Source organism: Sorghum bicolor, chromosome 3 (genome assembly GCF_000003195.3).
Source record: "Sorghum bicolor cultivar BTx623 chromosome 3, Sorghum_bicolor_NCBIv3, whole genome shotgun sequence".
In the NCBI taxonomy this organism is placed as follows: Eukaryota; Viridiplantae; Streptophyta; class Magnoliopsida; order Poales; family Poaceae; genus Sorghum; species Sorghum bicolor.
In genome coordinates, this window is record NC_012872.2 from 3,391,507 (window position 1) to 3,409,412 (window position 17,906).

General features: G+C 40.6%; 1 protein-coding gene across 1 annotated transcript; it reads right to left on the bottom strand.

The window, feature by feature from the left end:
• On the bottom strand, positions 274-11,109 carry LOC8084363. The gene is made up of 22 exons (XM_002457161.2): positions 10,037-11,109; positions 9,176-9,291; positions 8,454-8,662; positions 7,779-7,898; positions 7,547-7,675; positions 7,335-7,460; positions 6,822-6,877; positions 6,620-6,719; positions 6,417-6,534; positions 5,754-5,963; positions 5,365-5,665; positions 4,739-4,832; positions 4,391-4,499; positions 3,382-3,653; positions 3,171-3,298; positions 2,742-2,976; positions 2,144-2,332; positions 1,776-2,062; positions 1,507-1,687; positions 1,173-1,415; positions 957-1,039; positions 274-868 (listed from the first exon to the last, which is right to left on the bottom strand). Exons 1-22 carry the CDS (start codon positions 10,870-10,872, stop codon positions 721-723), a joined length of 4,290 nt encoding a protein of 1,429 aa, XP_002457206.1. The 5' UTR covers positions 10,873-11,109; the 3' UTR covers positions 274-720.

Sequence of the window (17,906 nt, forward strand, 5' to 3'; positions counted from 1 at the left end):
AAAGTTTCATCTCACAAATTACAGATAAACTGTACAATTAATTATTATTATTTATATTTAATACCGCAAGTTTCAATGTAGCAAAAAAATCTATTATTTTTTTGCAAAAACAGGGCCTTAGATGGCCGACCCAGCCATCCATCCACCACTACCGGTCCGCAAGTGACACGGCATCAGATACGACAGAAGGTTTTTGCATGCCTCGATGACTTGCAAAGTTGCAAATGGCGCATCAACAAATCACACCGATTTGACAGTATATCAGACTTGCTGTCAGTGAAAACCATGGAGCATGTTAATAATATAATTGATTTACCCATCTGATCAGATACAACAAGAGGCTTTTGCATCTCTTTGACTTGAGCCCCTTTGCCCATCTCAACAAACATCAAGGGCCAGGGCATGGTAGCAATAGAACAACAAATCCACATCCCCCCGATGTCTCTCTTAGGTTAGCTTTCACATTGTTTATAAACTCTATGGTGTCTAAATCCTACAAAGAATGGATCAAGAACACCTTTTATATATACAACAGAACACCGGTTGCAACTGCACATTATCAGCGGGGGATGCGGAAGTATGCATCTATATAACCTCTGTAGTTCCTTCTTTGGCCTGGTCAATAAAGAAAGGCCTTGCTGCCCGCACTCTTCCTTTTATCAACTCACAAAAAATCGAGTTGTAAAAAGCTTTCCAGAAGGACCTCAGTTACACCAGGTGTCATGACTGCCAAAAGATATTTGGGTCGTTGCTATATACCGCACGGTCTTGAATTTCTAAATTAGCAACGTGCCAATCAACAAGCCTTGCTTGAATGCATTTCAATAGCATGAGTCCGGTTGGGAAGAGCCACCAACCGCTTTCATCCCTGGAAATATTTCATGGCATGTGGCTTATATAACTGCATATAACTCTTAAGAAGATGCTAGTGGACAAGCGAGGAAAATTATGCTTACGTTCCCAGGTTCCAGGGCTGCAGGCTCGGGTGTGTTTTGGTTGACGACTTATAATGTACAAAACCACATATGAAAGCCACAACCTAGAGATTAACATGCACAGGAAGAAGGTTATAGAGGCGTAACACTTGATAGAAAGAAACCATTCAATTCCTGCCATTCCGTGTGACAGATACCGATATAACATTGAAATGTAGGTGGGTGAAGAGTACTTACGACATTGACCAGTGAAGTTATGTTCCACAATGCATATACACGAGCAAGGCCTGCTGACCGCCTCGGTCCATGACTAAATAAAGCATTGATACCAGCAGGAAAAGGCGACAAAATCCCAAGAGGTAGAATAAACAAAACCAAGAGAACATCGACCATAGAATATGAATACAGCTGGAGAAAAGTAAGCAAAACTAAGCTGAAATCTGCAAGAAGCAGTATTGAGATTACCAAACCAACAAGATCCTGCAGTTAAGAACAACAGAACCAAGATCAGCACAAAATGAAGAATTGATACATAATCATTCTGTGGACAAGAACAATGGCAGAGAAAGACCTGATGCCCAACTGGTTTCGAATTGTGCAAGATAAGAGAAAATGGGTAAAACAAATCTCTCCTGTCTTTTAGCGTCCTTAAGCTATTACTATCGAGAACTCCACCAGTGATCCTTTTGCGCATTAGAGCATCCTTAATCCTGGACTGACTTAGTTGAGTATCAGCGAGCATGTTTTGTGTTCTGCGTGGTGTAATAATAAGCCATCATAAATAATAATGATGATAAACGACACCAATAATAACAAACATAAAAACACATAATAACTCACGGTGTGTGTTGCTCTGTTTTTACTCTAGGGCTTCCATCAGGTTCAGTAAGTGCAGCTTCTCCTTCAACAGCATAAACAAGAAGACCAAATTGGCAGTACCCTAATGCTGTAGCTTGGAACCAGGCAAGATCAACGCGGATACCATTCTCAGCTAAAGAGGGATTTGCATGAGTTTCAAGCCAGTCAATGACCGGAAGAAACGTTACTTTCAGATTTCCACAGCGAACCAAACGCAGCTGTGCATTCAATCCAGCTACAAGACGGTGCCATATCCATGAGGGAACAGCCTGTAGCAGATATGGCATGAGTTCTTGAGGAAAAGTGTAAGGACATGAACAGTTCAATTTGAAATATCTTAAAATGATTACCTGGCTCATAAGACTAGTAAGCACACTGTCACTATTAAGTGAAAACGGAGCCATGTAACTTCCATCGCCTCCAAAGATCAGAGACATTGGAAACCTTTGACGAAGACGAGGTGGAAGATCAGGCCTTTTTTCATCTCCCCCAAGGAAGAAATCTAAATACCCTAGCATTAAATCTGGGGTTGCAGTCACCTAGAGATTGCAAAAGCAGAAATCAAATAATGACAGGCTGGAAGATACTATTCCAGCTTTGGAAACAAGAATGAACATAAACAGTATACAGTTGACCAAACAGACACTAGAAACTATGGGGGGGCAAATAAATTTAGTGACAAGAATTTAGATTTGTAATATTAGTATCAACACAGTAACCCTTCTACTCAAAGTAGCATGTTTGAGAGTACCATTTCCAATCATGAAAGTCTTGGAGGACTCTCTTCGGCTAATAACTAAATATTTTTATCACTTATAATAGTATAGGTAGTCTCAGTGTGCGAGCACCACCGTAAGGATCCAACTTTAAGAGCTTGAAGTGTTTAAAATTTATGAGCAAGACCAAGAGCTTTAAAGATATTTGAATTTTCTGAGAAACCAAGTCAACCTTGAGGCCTTCATACAGTGCACGTGAACGGCAAGACCTTAAGCATGAATGATCATATTCAGAGCGAACAAATTCACGAAGTCTCTGTAATTTCTTTCTCCTACGCCACTGTTGCCATGACCAAGCCAGGGGGTAGGCAAGTATACAGAGGATACTGTAAATAGATCCTTCCCACCACTGATAAGCTGCAAGGGTGTTTATCTCATCGACAAATCTAGTAAATGCATCTTCATATCTGACAACAAAGAGAGAGCAAAATTAGAACACCATTTCAAGTATTTCTGATAGTACTTCGTACAGGCAGATTAAAATAGTTATTTGACTCAAAAGAGTGACTAGACAGAGCTTAAGGGTGGTAAAAGAAAAGGACCACAAAGATTGGATCCGATTGAGTATTATCTAGGTTCACTTGTGAACAGGCACACATACACAATCTCTGTTATTTGTTCTGGCGGACTGTGTGAGAGATGCCAAGGTTCACTGAAGGTGTTGGGACCCATGAAATACATCCTGTGTACATGACCGTGCGACTCTTCAGCCCTATTAGTTTCAATGACCTGTGTAATTATCAATTTTTTATCAGAATTCACGAGGCGCATGGTATTTAAGATGTGAGCTATTCAGAAAAGGTAAGAAGTACCTCATTTAGTGATTCTAGGAAGGGAAAGGAATGATCAATTTGGGACCCTTGCTGGGTTGGTGCTGGCCCAGGTAACTCATCCGTGCCAACAAATTTCATACGAGCAACACTTAAAACAAGAGCTAACAAGATAAGAAGGCCTGAAAGAAGTAGACCAAATAGCCAAGGTCCCCCAAAAGTATATATTAACTCCTCCAGAGCTGTATAACAGTGAGGCATGCGATATCTGTCAGACATGCATCTGTAGGGACATGGAGTTTCAGTAGCACCTCCTGAAAAATGTAAGCAAAGAATATTCAACTGAAGTAACAGAAGTGTCTGAATTACCTAGGCAGTACAAGAATCTACAAATTTAGAAGAAATGTGAAAGGATATAAACCACATCCGTCCGAAAACATGAAAAACCATGGTCAACAAAATGTGTGTGTTGGGTGGGGGGAGGCCAGCAACTTATAGAAACTTAAATCAAATTTTGTTCGCAGGTAGCACTTCCACTTTGTATGTGTTATGGCGGCGGTTAGGGTTTAGAAGGAGAAAGGGGGACGACCAGGGGCCTTGCCCACAGCCGAGCAAGAGAGAACTTCTAATTCCTGCTTGATTAGATTGATACATCTCCTCTCCTTATATAGAGGCTTACTTGATCCCTAAGGAAGAAACCCTTATCTCTAATTATAACACTAATGGGCTATACTGCCAACCCAGGCCCAATAGGCCCATGACATATGCCTCTAACATATGGTGGCAGTTAGGGTTGAGACTTGAGAGGGAGAGAGGGGCCGGCCAAGGGCCTTGCCCATGGCCGAGCAACAGTGAACTTCTAATTCCTGCTTCATTAGATTGATACATCTCGTCTCCTTATATAGAGAGGCTTACTTGACCCCTGAGGAGAAACCCTTATCTCTACTTAATTATAACACTACTAATGGACTATACTCCAACCCAGGCCCGATAGGCCAATGACATATGCCTCGAGCAATATGACACCCCAAAAACAAATAGAAATAATTACCTCGGACATTTATGTATATAGCACGGTGAGGGAGTTCACCCGAAGGGCACGAAAAGCATAAAGATTTAGAAGATCCCGTAACATTTTTGTATGTTCCAATAGGGCATTCCTGCAATTTATGCAAAAACAATGGAGTTACATGGCCACTGGCCACTCCAGAACAAAGGGAAATAATAATTATGCAATTATTCGATGTTACCAAACCAAAAAATAAACCAAGATATTACACATTATCATGATATGGAACATTAAGGTAGGCCCTTTTGTGTATGAACCAACCAAACTTCACTGCTTATGGGATGCAACAACATATAGGGTACGTGTTTGGAACATATAAATAAGTTATACCTTGCAAAATGTTCCATAAAGACCCTTTGGGCAAGCTTTTCCTGTGACCGTTCCATTGCCACCAGAATATCCCGGCCCTTTGCTTACTCCTCCACTGTATAATACATAGTTAGTATACAAACAATATATAAACATAACTCAAAACATTACAGTAACTGCCAGACATTTTAGTAGCTACAGCTGATGAAAGGAAAATTTAGAAAAATAAAACTAAGCTATATCGTTCACAACACATCTCAACTGTTCTCCAGTATAAGATGAACCAACTCCAACAGCCAACAAGCCAATGAAAGGGAAAAGGTAAAAAATCTGCAAGACAATGGCACCATCCATAAAGTTCATGATAAGGCAGCAGAGCCCCTAATTAGAAGTTCCAACAATCAAGGAATATAGTATAAAATTGTTCTTCATCTTTTCCTTGGCTTGTTGCCTCATAATGTCAATTGTGAAACATATCATACTAATCAAATAAGGCTGGATATGAATAGCCGTCAAAAACATGATTAAATTCGAAGTAAAATGCAGAAGTTTATAGATAGCGCTGATACAGCATGAAATGACCAAAAACAGCAAATCAATCTTCTATAAATTATAATACGAATACTAGAGAAAGGATCAGACCAGACCTTGCAAGTATTGATCCCTTAACAGCTGCAACAGGCACATACTCATCTCCAGTAGGAATGTTAGACCAATGGAAATGAATCCTTCCCCCACCACCTCCACCACTACCAGAACTTCCGAAGCCACCAACACTTGAGAGGACAGAGCTTTCAGCTAAGGACAAAGTGTGCACAAATAGAAGAATTGTGCCCCCAGAACCACCACCAGGTCCTCCAACAGAGCCATTAGCATAGCTGCCACCATTTGATTCTACTGAACCATAGAGGGCAAGACTTGGCAAAGAATACTCCCATGAGCCCATCACTGGAGAGCAGTTACAAAAAACATTTAAAAGACAATATTAAGACATGATATGGGCCAAAAAAAATGAGGACAATTGGAGCATATGTACCTATTATACCCCCACCAGCTGTGGACAACTCGGTAGAGTCATTCCCACTGCCGCTGCCAAGTTCACAAGGTAGATCGGCATTGCCATAGATAGCTCCACCCTCAGCAAGGCTTCCGTTATAAGAACCATTCCCGCCTTTGCCACCATGTCCACCACCACCACATACACCGCTGCTTAACATTTTCCCTTGTCCTACTCCAGTTCGACAGCCTAAATTTGAAGGGATCATCTCAAAATGAAGAAATAACAGCGATACAGACATATGGACACACAGGCATTTTTAAGCATCATGGCAAATAGAAAAGGTTACTGTGTTCCTCTTAAGCCAAATAAGTAACAGTAAGAACCACATATAAAATGGAAGCATTTTTTGCCAAAAATATTACTATCATGACATGATAATAGGCTAGGTGAATGCTGCTTATCATTGTTGAAATATGTTCACTATAAATAGTTTAAAGGTCTTAGTGGGTATGCCGCTCTCTTTGCTTAGAAAAAGACTCAGCAGGTTTTCGCAAGAACTCTGAACTCTAACCGCTAAGCTAATGACATAAGCCTTCAGAGGGATACAAGTTATACCTTGGTCCCCATAAATTAGAACTGCAGGCAAGAGGCAACAAGCCAACAGAGAATTTCTTTAAAAGTAGAAAACTAACAAATTACCCAAGCCTGATGCGCTGATGGTTCCAGATGTATACACAGTGACACTTCTTGCCCTATTGAAATGTATTACAGTTCCTTGTACGAGACCCCAGACATCAATATCTTCAACACGGCATACCTAAATAGGAGAAGATACCATAAGCTGCATCTTATGAGAGAATCTACCTGGGAGCTGCATGGGAGTGTTCAACAATTGAGTGTACCTGAAGGGTAAATGACAATGAAGAATTTAGATTGCAATCTTCTGGTGGATGTATTATTTCCACAGGACAGCTATCAGCTTCACAATTCAGCTTTGGGGCCCTAATAGATGCACAAGAGCTCATGAATGAGCAAAAAGATTTCCAACATAGGAAATAGGGAAAAGAATGTCTCTATGTGATAGCTGAAGGTGAAAGTATTTACACATCATCGCTACTTCTGTTTACAAGTGGGCCCCGTAAAACAGAACCAGGTCCAACCTACAAAATGAATATTTATCACTATTCTTTCTTTAACTGGTCACAAAAGCGAAAAAAGAACATAATACCTCATGTGACCACATTTGAACATTCAATACAGGTAGTGATAAATTTAAATTGCAAGTGCAGGAAAAACACATCAGCAATATAGCATGACACAGCAGAGAGCACACAAGACAACAGTATGACAGTCATCAAAGCAGTATAATTATTGCTTAGATACACTTAAAATAAGTGGAGACATATGACTGTATGAACCATCACGATTAGCATTGCTATAGAAATGACCTGTACTGCATCTTTGGTTTGACTAGAGCAGTGCAACGCTGTACGGCTGTAGAGTTCAAAATGTGAATTGATATGCGATGCGCTAAGAAATATTGCCGCAATAAACAAATACATCAGAAAGGCGATGGCTAAAAAAAGGCACTGATGCTGAAAAGCGTATATATCATACTTGAATGCTGTAGAACAGCGAAAGAATAAGGATTTGTGCCTCAATTGTGTCTCCGTCCCCAGACAAATTCAGGAGACCTTGGCCACGAACTCCAAGATTAGCATTAGAGTGTATCACAGATGATTCCTGAAAACATATGAGCAATAATTATGCATACTGAGCACAAGCAGCAAAATAGAAAAACAGTAATTAACATTGGACCAACTAGAAACCTTCAGAACTATCAGGTTGCTAGCATCCAACAAAGAAGTTGCAACTATCGAATCTCCACCGCCATCAATTTCCATTCTGGAGTTCCACATAAGTAGCATCTTTACAGACATTCTCAAAGCACCGAACACCTGGGGAAAAAATCAAGTAAAAGCGCAATAATTTGTACATATAAAGCAGATACAAAGTAGGTGAATAATTGAATATCACAAGAAACCAACAGGAAAAAAATACCTTGATTGTTGAGTCGCTCATAAGAAGCTCCTCAGCCATCAGTTCAAACTCCGAGTATGGATAACGGGTGAGACCAAAAGTTAGAATAGCACCAGAAAGAAGGCTAAGTTGCCCTTCAACCTGAAAATTATAAATAAGAAGTCCCATACTTCAAATTTTGGAACTCCACAATAGGCTTGTGTCTCATTATAGAAAATGCACCCTGCATGGCTTATGCAAATTATATGTGACATTTATTTAAGGAGATGTAAAGAGCTTCAGTTACAACAGAGTACAAAAAAATTAAATAGAACATCAAGACTCCAGTAGGTACAGCCATATAGTCATCAGATTTGAAATATAAAATAGTTCAGGTTTCTTTTTTGTTCGACATTATATGAGAACATCACATCTACACTTTTGTACTTTTGATTGTGAACACCACATGCACTTCCGTGATTTGCCATTGAGACAGTGTCACATTGATTTGTACAGCGTATGCTTACAACCAAAATGCATACATAATATAATTTGACGATAAACTGAAGAGCAGGAAAACATAAGACTATAGACCTCGACAAGACAATGTCAGAAAAAAAAACAATTAAATGTTACTAAAGACATCATTGTTGGTAGAGTGTTAATCAAGATAGCATTTTTTATTTCTAATCAAGATAGCATTACAAAGCAACATACCTGAACACGACTCCAGAGCAAGGGAACAGCAACTTTGGCACGATTCCTTACAAAAACATTTGTCCACAGTGGTTGATTTGGAAACTCTAAAAGAAGAGTGTCTGTCTGTGTACTCAAATTGTTGTTGCTAACAATAAGACTCTTTGGTACTGCTTCATAAAGAGTTCCAGCAGCTCCTGCATTATCTGGACAGCCAGAACTCCTTCCCCCTGAAAAAGATGACAGACATTAATTTCAAACAAAATAAATCAATAAGGTCATCTTAACAATAGCTTCAGACATGTCATGTGTATCACTAGAAAATTACCAAGAGTACGAGTTTCATGGCACACAATTCACATATGGAGGCCTAAGAGTTAGAGTGAAAAGGAACAGCATAATGCTTCTATAGATAGCTAAAAAATATTTTATTGTCATGATACAAACAGCAGATGGAATGCAGATCTCCCGCAAATGTAGAACTATTAAACCTAAATGACAAGAATACAAGAGAGAAGAAGTAGAGATCAATTCAGAGTGGGTCCCAGATGGGTTTAGAAAGAAGCAACAGCATACAGCCAAAGGTAAAATAACAAGACTGGTAACCATAAAGTGAAACATATGGTAGAGAGTTATATGCATCTTTGATATTTCTACCTGCAGTTCTTCCAAAAGTGATAACTGTTAACACTAAACAAAACAAGTCAGAAAACGAAAAACAGTGTGAACTTAGAGAAAGTTACCATGAACAAAAATCTGGGTGTCATCATGTCTACTAAAAACGTTAATAGAAACTCGCCCTCCACCTCCCCCAGCCAAACCATCACCCCCAGAGGCACTGATCTTGCCACCACCATGCCTGTTGCCAGCAGACGATAAGAAGAGGTGAAAAAACTGCAATCGCTTACTAAATATCCTGAAGTACAAATGTTATAATAAGCACTAAGCAGATCTACAACAAAACAAACTTGCAAAGAAATTCCTCCACTGCCCCTTTTCTTACATATATCATTATGAGATTATGACCAGTACTATTGTTTGACTCACCAACCAATTAATCATGTGCATCATTTATATACTCTCAATCAATCCATGAGGGTGATCCTATCTTACCCTAAGTTTCTATGCACAGAGAAATCCTAAAATCTTGGTGATTCAACAGAACTAAGTTTCAAAGCATAGCATCAAACTGGCAGTAACTACATTGACCCTAGGCTTCCCAAAAGTACTAGAAACATGGATTTGTTTGCAATTTAGAAATCTGAGAATTATTTTTTTCTTATTTCAGTACATCAAATAAATGAACTAATGTACCCTAAATGCATATCTGAAAGGGGGAAAAGAGTGGTATTCATCTATTGCCTCTTAGCCCACTATATCTGGGTACAAACATGGCCAAGAATGCAGGACCCATCAAATGTTTTCCAAACTCCAACTTATAATTTCTTTCTTACCAATTTATTCTGCTGATCTTCTCAATTGGTAACTGTTTTCCAAATTCTACTTAACTAACTAAGCTTGCAGCTTGCATTCCCATCTCAGTAGTCAGTTCACTTAGCCTAAAGAAAGCAGAACAGAATTAAAATCATTCCACAAACACTCACATAGATGCAGCCTTTATAAAGATGCTCCCACCAGAACCACCTCCGCCCTTCTCATTGCTATCCCCACCGTCAGCGAGCACTGTGCCATTCATGACCAGCTCCTCAGCAAACAGCCACACGATGCCACCACCGGCACCACCATAGTCCTTCTCAACGCTGGTCGAGCCCCCTTTGCTCCCGTAGCTCCAGGGGTGTTCCAGGTCAGACCATGCATATGCATCACCGCCCCATGAATCCTCCTGCGTCTGCCCTTCCTTGACGAAGCAGCTAGCTCCACGGCCACCGTGCCCGCCACCGTCGCCGTGCGTCCCCGTGGGAACGCCACTGGTCCGGTCAGGCGGATCACCAGCGAGCGCGGTGGTGTTCACAACGACCGTGTCGGCGACCGTGATGTTGGTGGCAACAAACGTGACCCTGCCGGCTATGACGCGCACGCCACGGCCGAGGCGCACCTCGCCGGAGAGATTGGCGGATATAACGCACCCGTACTTCTCGCAGGTCAGGGAGGCGCCGGAGAGGAGCACGAGGCTGCCGTTCCCCGTGATGCGGACGTCGCCGCCCAGCTCCACCTCCTCGGAGACCTCGCAGCGCGTAAGGAAGTCCCCCTTCCCGTGGAGGTCCCCCTCACAGGTCGCCGTCGGCGACGCCGGGTCCGGAGGCGGGAGTGGGGGCGACGGCGGCGAGTAGTCGTGCCACATCAGGATCGAGTACGGGTCCGGCTCCGCCCGATCTGACGCCTCCGCCCCGCCGCCCCGGCTGAGGCCGGCGTTCCCGAGGACAACCCCGAGCAGCAGGAGGAGGCGGAGATTGAGGAGGGGGCAGAGATGGCAGGCCATGGACTGGGGCTCATCAGAGTCCAGGTTTTAGGGGTTGGTAGCACACAGTGCTAGGTTTCGGACACCCGCGCGTGCAGTGGCCGCCGGCGATGGCGGCGGCGGCGGAGGAGGAGGAGGCGGGTGTTCCGGGGGTGGGTTTGGTCGATTTGGGTTTAGCTCCTTTTCCCCTTTCGATTTTGCTCCTCTTCTCTCGCGCAATTTGGTGCCGGATTTTGGAGGGGAAGAGTGTGGAGGGAGAAGGGTGTCACGCCGTTGGATTCGCCTCTAGATTCGTAAAGTAGGTGCGGGGTTCGCTCGCGTGTGTGGACTGAGGTAGAGACAAGTGGAGCACGAGCGGCCGGTTTCCTCACTTGTCTGTTTTGTTTTTTAAATTTACTGCTCTTATCTTACATTTTGGCCTCACTTGTATGTTTGTTTTTTAAATTTACTGCTCTTACATTTTGGCCCCGTTAAGGTGCGTTTGTCAGAGATTTTTTTAGTAAGGATTCTTTGTAGTTTTTCTCTCAAAGATAGTTAACACAATCTCAGTAAGAATCAGGAGAATTCTTATCAAACAATTGTAGGGTCCAAGACAAACTAAAAAATGTTTATTATAAAAAAGGGTTTAGAATTAGTTTCTCTTTCAAAATGATTTTTTTCGAGAGACGGATGCTCTAGCTAACATGGCTAAGTGTAAAAAGAATTAGGCCTACAGCCACTCAGCCAGACTAATAATACTCCGTAGCGTAGTATTATTAGTGGCTTTGACGATTATTTATTTTTTAGCATGTTTAACAGAAAAGCACAAAGCCGGTAACAGTTTTTTGACAAATATGTTTGAATAGCTTATAACTTTCCTCCATTGACTAGGTGTAAAAACAATTAGGCCTACATTCAGGCTAATAGAATATATATTTTCGTAGCCAGGAGTATTATATTAATTAGTGGCTTTGAAAATTATTTATGTTTTGCTTTGTTTATTTAATGGAAGGACAAAGCCAGTATCAGTTTTTTGACAAATATGATTGAAATAGCTTATAATTTTCCTTCATTTTTAAGGCCTTGTTTAGTTCACCCAAAAACTAAAAAATTTTCAAGATTCCTCATCATATCGAATCTTGTGGTACATGCATGAAGCATTAAATATAGACAAAAATAAAAACTAATTGTGTAATTTGCCTATAAATCGCGAGACGAATCTTTTGAACCTAGTTAGTCCATGATTAGACAATATTTGTCAAATAAAACAAAATGCTACGGTACCCAACCCAAAAATTTTAGAAACTAAACAAGGACTAAGTACTTGAAATTTATTAATACCAAAACATGCGAAGGCCAATGTACGAATATGTCTTATTAAAAAATGTCATAATTTTCTTTTTATTTTGATTGGTATATGTAAGAGTTTCTAGAAACACTTGTGCAAGAGGGTTACATAACCTCTAAAATTTCCATGGTTCTCACAAAGGGAGAGAAAATAGAAAAAGTAAAGTCTGGTGACAGGTACCAAGCTACAAGTAGCTTGGGTGCTAACTATTTGAAAACAGAGGGAAGTAAGCTTCGCTTATATATAATTTTCTGCAAATTGTATTTGCTATATAATCCGGGGAACAGATCGATGTTAATTAAACTGACAAAAAGTGCATAGAGGAGCTTTTTGAAAGGAAAAGAGACCGAGATATTGGATTATCCGGTACCTTATCGAGTAAGTCATCCAAAAAGGACACCACCGTGTCTTTTGTTGTGAAAGAGCCATGTCCTGTAGTGGAGTCACAGCTTATCCATTCTTCGAGGTGCATATTGATCATGTATTTTTCTCGCATTTTTTTAATTTGACGCGTGAAAGTTGGAAATCTGCTCTCTTTCTCTCTCGTTTTTTTTTCCTTTTTGCTGCTGGCACAAAAATGTCTATTTTTCTTTCTTTCCGTGAGCCGATGGAAAGGTTGACACACAATCTACGAGCTTATTCTGAAGAAAAATACAAAAGGTTTTTTTTTCTCAAACATGTAGAATAGAATAGATACATATAATTATGTTAAGAGAAGAAAAAAACAGAAAAATCGTCCCTGTATGACATATAAGTATGTCCCTTGTATGACTAACAATAAATATATAAATATATTTCATATACAACTATATTAGTTTAATTAATCTATGTCTAAATTGTAGTTATCAGAATGAATTCAATTCTAAGGATCTGAACGGTCCAATAGAGTTTAGACCTTGTTGAACCTGTTTAACCACCCTTCCATTAATTGATTCATTCTAGACAACCAGCCTTCGCTGAGAGGAAAGGTTCTGGAGCCCCATCATTTGTAACAGCCCAAACCAAAACTCATGAAAGAAAAACACATTGGTCACACAATTGGTATTGAGTGGGTTATATTAAAAATAGAAATGGTCAATTAAAGAAAAGAATGGATTAAACAAGTTCTAACTCAAATAGTAAAAAGTATGAGCTGGTGTTTAAATCAAAAAGCAACTGATTTTGCTATTTGGGATGAAAGTGATACATGTATTTTGTCATTACTCCCTCCGTCTAAAAAAATATGAATAGAGGATTTGTGTAAGTCAAATTTGCTTAGCTTTGATCAGTTTTATAATAAACAGTATGAACATTTATGTCCTCAACTAGATTTATTATGAAAACAAATTGTATAACTAATCTAATTATAAAATAATTATTTTTTAAACGGAAGGATGCCACTCGGTGGGAGCAAGTATCTCTCTTGCAGACTCTTGAAGTAACTTGGTGAATAAACAACTCTCAAGAAACCAAAGCTGCAAAAGGTGAAGAGTGCCTGCAATGAGGTGAGTGAATAAGCCGTGGGAATATTTTGAGATCAGTGGGACTTGGTACCCAAGGAACTACTAACAGTGTGCAGTATAGTGCGAATAGCATATTTAGGAGAAATCGGTGGACAAGAAAAAAGTAAACGGTGCCCTTTTCCCCCCTTCCTCTCCTTTCTAGTGATGCAAGAAAATGGACTTCCGCTCTGTTCCCCATTGGACTGAACAAACGAGCTCAGGCTATTCTTTTGACAATTTTCCTGTTCACAATGACCTTTGCAGTGTTGCGTACTTACTACGTACTCCTAGGTTTTTCTTGAAAAAGAAGAGTAGAGGTTGTTTGGTTGGAGCAGTACTATAGCATTTTATATTTGGCAACTAGTGTCTAATTATGGACTAATCAGACTTAAAATATTCGTCTCGCAAACAATTCTTTATCTGTGTTTTTAGTTCTATAAATAATTTATATTTAGTACTCAATGCATGTGTCTAAATATTTAATATATAATAGGTGTTAAAAAAATCAAAAGCAACCAAACAGAACCTAAACTTATCCCTAGATAAACACGAGATGAAAAGTGTATTGAAATGACTATTTCTCTCACTTTTTTACCATGATGTGCCTCGTTTCATTTAGGGGGTGTTTGGTTGAGGTTGGTAAAGTTTAACAGGTACTGTGGCATTTTCGTCTTTAAAAATTATTGTCCAATCATAGACTAATTAGACTTAAAAGATTCATCTCGCAAATTACTCTCTAGCTGTATTTTAGTTTTGTAAATAGTCTATATTTAGTACTCCATGTGTTGGATACCATAAAAAGAGATACCCAAATTAAAGAGATAAAAAATACAAAAAAGGGGAACAAAGCAGAACACCCAAGATCGCCAGGACTCGGGGGCGGGTGCCGCCTCGCCCGACCCCTTTGGCCTCAAGCGTAAGCCCCGGCTCGCCTGACCCCTTGGCCTCGGACGCAAGTTCCGCCTCGCCCGACCCCTCTTGGGCTCGAGCGCCAACGCCGCCTCGCCCGAGCCCCCGTCTCGGAGCCAGGCTTCCAAAACACGGCGCCCGTACCCTCGACATGACGGACGCTGTGATCCCCATACCATGGCAGGGCATGGTGGCGACTATTCCAACCACCCCAGCCACTGTAGCCTTACCTTTTTCACCATGCAACCTTACCTCTTTCACTGTGGTGTACCGTCTCACAGTAAAAGGGGTATGGGAGAAGTTAACCAGTGTCACTATTAGTTGTCTTCTCCCACTATTACAGGACATGCTGCAGTGCCACCGATCCGACCCTCACGACCTCAACAGGGCTCGGCAACTCATCACAGGAACAACCATGCTGTCAGCCATACCTCAAGGACGAGATGAACAAGCCTCTACAGGGTCGGGACTGTGGCTTCACCACTCACCAGAGGAAGATCACCAGTCACACATGTAAAATCCTGTGCCCCCTTGAGACTATAAAAGGAGAGCCAGGGCTCACATCCAAGAGACGGCGAACACAACCAACAACCAAGGCAATCAAGCTAACCAAAGACTCAAGTCACACACCACAACTCCAAGCGAGTTCACACACAGAGTAGCAAGTAGCGCTCTGTCCACCACACAAAGTCGAGACCTGGGACTTAGCCCTCTCTCGCAACCTGCTTGTAACCCCTACTACAAGCACCTTTGGGTGCAAGGCAATACAGACTCTCGATCTCACACTGGACGTAGGGCATCCTTAGCCCGAACCAGTATAAATCCTCTGTGTTTCACTTGCATCACCATCCGGGTTTAGGTAGACACGCAAACTTATACTCGTTTGTGTCTAGACGACGGGTCTAGACGCCGACACCATGCATGTGTCTAAACATTGGATGTGACGTGCGGTAAAGTTTACCGAAGGAAACCAAACACCTCTTAGAAGGCAACTTCACAATGTAATGCCCAGACACAAAAAAAGGATGGCTTCAAGATTGTTTAGACTAGTGTTTTCTAAATAAATCGATTAGTTTATTAAAGTATACTAAATCTATAATAATCTAAAGGCCTAATTACATGCGGAAAGTGTATCTCTCTTGCATGACTAAGCCTACAAGTACATCATATGAGATGCTAGTTTTTTCCCGTTCCTCTAGCAGTACAGTATCCACTTATGCATTTGAGACTTGAGAGAACCACATTCATAGTCGGAGAGTTAGCCTAGAATATCTCTGTAGTAAGAAAACGTTTAACGGAGCTCTCCCCTATATGAAATGGTGCAAGATTTCCAAGTTTCAACAAAGAGGTATAACGATGTCAGGCAAACATGGAGAGGATGTGGTCTAAACAATGAAGTGACATATATCTGATGTGACTCTACCACGAGAACATAAAAAGGACGTTGACAATTCTTTTTTGTAAAGCTTTGGCAGATTTGGTTCCAATATAAAAAAGAGTTTGTGTGTCAATTAGATGTGAAGAGGATAAGGCTTCTTAAAGTATCCTATATTGTCTAGGTTCCACTAGATATTAGGATTTTAAGGTTGTGTTTGGTTTGAGGATAAGTGTCATTCTATTTTTTTAATTAAATGACTCTATCTTCATGTTTGGTTGCAGGGATACAGTCATCTATGTTATATGTTTATTAGTTATTAGTAGAGGTTGAAAAGAAGAGGCCAAAGGATCATTTTGGTCCTGTTAGCATCCGATAGGATGGATCGACATGTCATTCTATTTTCTCATTTCTTCCTCCTCTCTATTACAATGAGGAGCACGCAGAAATGATGGAAGGTTGATGGTGCAACCTATCTCAGGCGTGGCCAAGGTTGCTGGTGACGAACCGGGGGATGGGAAGGCGAGGCATTGGCGCCATGGGCCCAGTCAATGGAGTCACTCGCCCCAGAGAAAATAGTAAAGGAGGGGGCGGGCGGACACGCCCATCATGGTCACCTTCGATTTGAACCTCTGGGTGTCGATCCAAGCGCCTCACCATCAATCCAATCTAGTCATGACTTGGGGGACCCTTTTTGCTGCCATGGTTGTCGTTGCCTCGACTCCTCTCATCTCGCCACCATCCTCAACTGACTTGACTTACACAGAGCGTAGTATATAAAAGCAAATGCCGTGAAGAAGGAATGAAGTGGTTTGACATTTTTTTGAGGTATGGGGATGTTCTTGAATGTAAGGCTTCGCCGCCCCACCACCGAAACCAAATACTACCAAAGATTATGTGTGTTGAGATAACGTGAATCCAACCTCTTTGGATGTGATTGAGGGATTTTATTTCTTTAAAGAAGTTTAAGAATCTAGCTAGATCCAAATGGAGCCTTATTCATACCTAATATTAAAGTGTAAAGAGTTTTTTTTTTCAATTGTCAAATTTTACTTCTATAATGCTCTTGCGCACATATCTATCTTGTTTGTGACTAGGACTTAGGACCTATATATGAAGTCATGCTTATACGAGTTAGAATGACACATGTCTCACTATGGTATAGAGTTCGACTAAAGGACGTATTGGAATATATAACATGATCCTTATATAATTTTTGGAGTTGCAAGTTATCTAAATGACTATACAGTAAATTGTATGTTTCGTTGTGACCCACAACACACAATACTCCCTCCGTTTCAAAAAAGTACACATCTTGATTAGTGAGGAGCCGAACTTTTTAAAATTTAGCTGTATACTCCCTTTGTTCTACTTTGTACGTCGTTCTAACTATGTTTTTTGATGTCTAGATTACCAAAACAATGTTATGTATATCTAAATTCAGATAATTTTTCATGTATCTATTAGAAGGCCAAAATAATAGATAAATGGGAACAAAGAGAGTATACATAAAAGTGTATTAATATTTATGATGTGTAATAAGTATCATTAAAGTGGGTGTAGGATGTACTTTTACAACTTATTTCAAGATACAAGACTTGGATTTAGCTCGTGTGGCTACACACACCCTGGCACAAGACGGAACAGAAAGTCTATATGTCTCGGCTGTTTTTTCAACAGACTGAAGAAGCAGGGGCGAAGCCAGCGATGGGGCTAGGGGGGCTCCAGTCCCCCCTACCGCTGGCGGATCAGTAGAGCGCTTGGTACTCTCTTTCTAATTTTATACACAGATATATATAGTAAGGTGGGTTGAGATTATTATTTTTTAGATATATTTTTATGAATTTTATTGTTGATCGATATTTTTAATATAAGACTACTTCAGATATTTATATTTTTTTCTATTATAAGAGGTCATGTAAGGAAGGTGATCGAGAAAGGAGCCGAAGCTCAAAACGAAATC

What these genes read in the sequence shown, in the direction of transcription:
- LOC8084363 (XM_002457161.2), bottom strand. Translation starts at nt 10,872, where the DNA reads ATGGCCTGCCATCTCTGCCCCCTCCTCAATCTCCGCCTCCTCCTGCTG. An exon ending in TGCTCTGGAGTCGTGTTCAG is followed by an intron (nt 7,899 to 8,453) that starts GTATGTTGCTTT and finishes TATAATTTTCAG; the next exon opens with GTTGAAGGGCAACTTAGCCT. An exon ending in CGAAACCAGTTGGGCATCAG is followed by an intron (nt 1,416 to 1,506) that starts GTCTTTCTCTGC and finishes TCTTAACTGCAG; the next exon opens with GATCTTGTTGGTTTGGTAAT.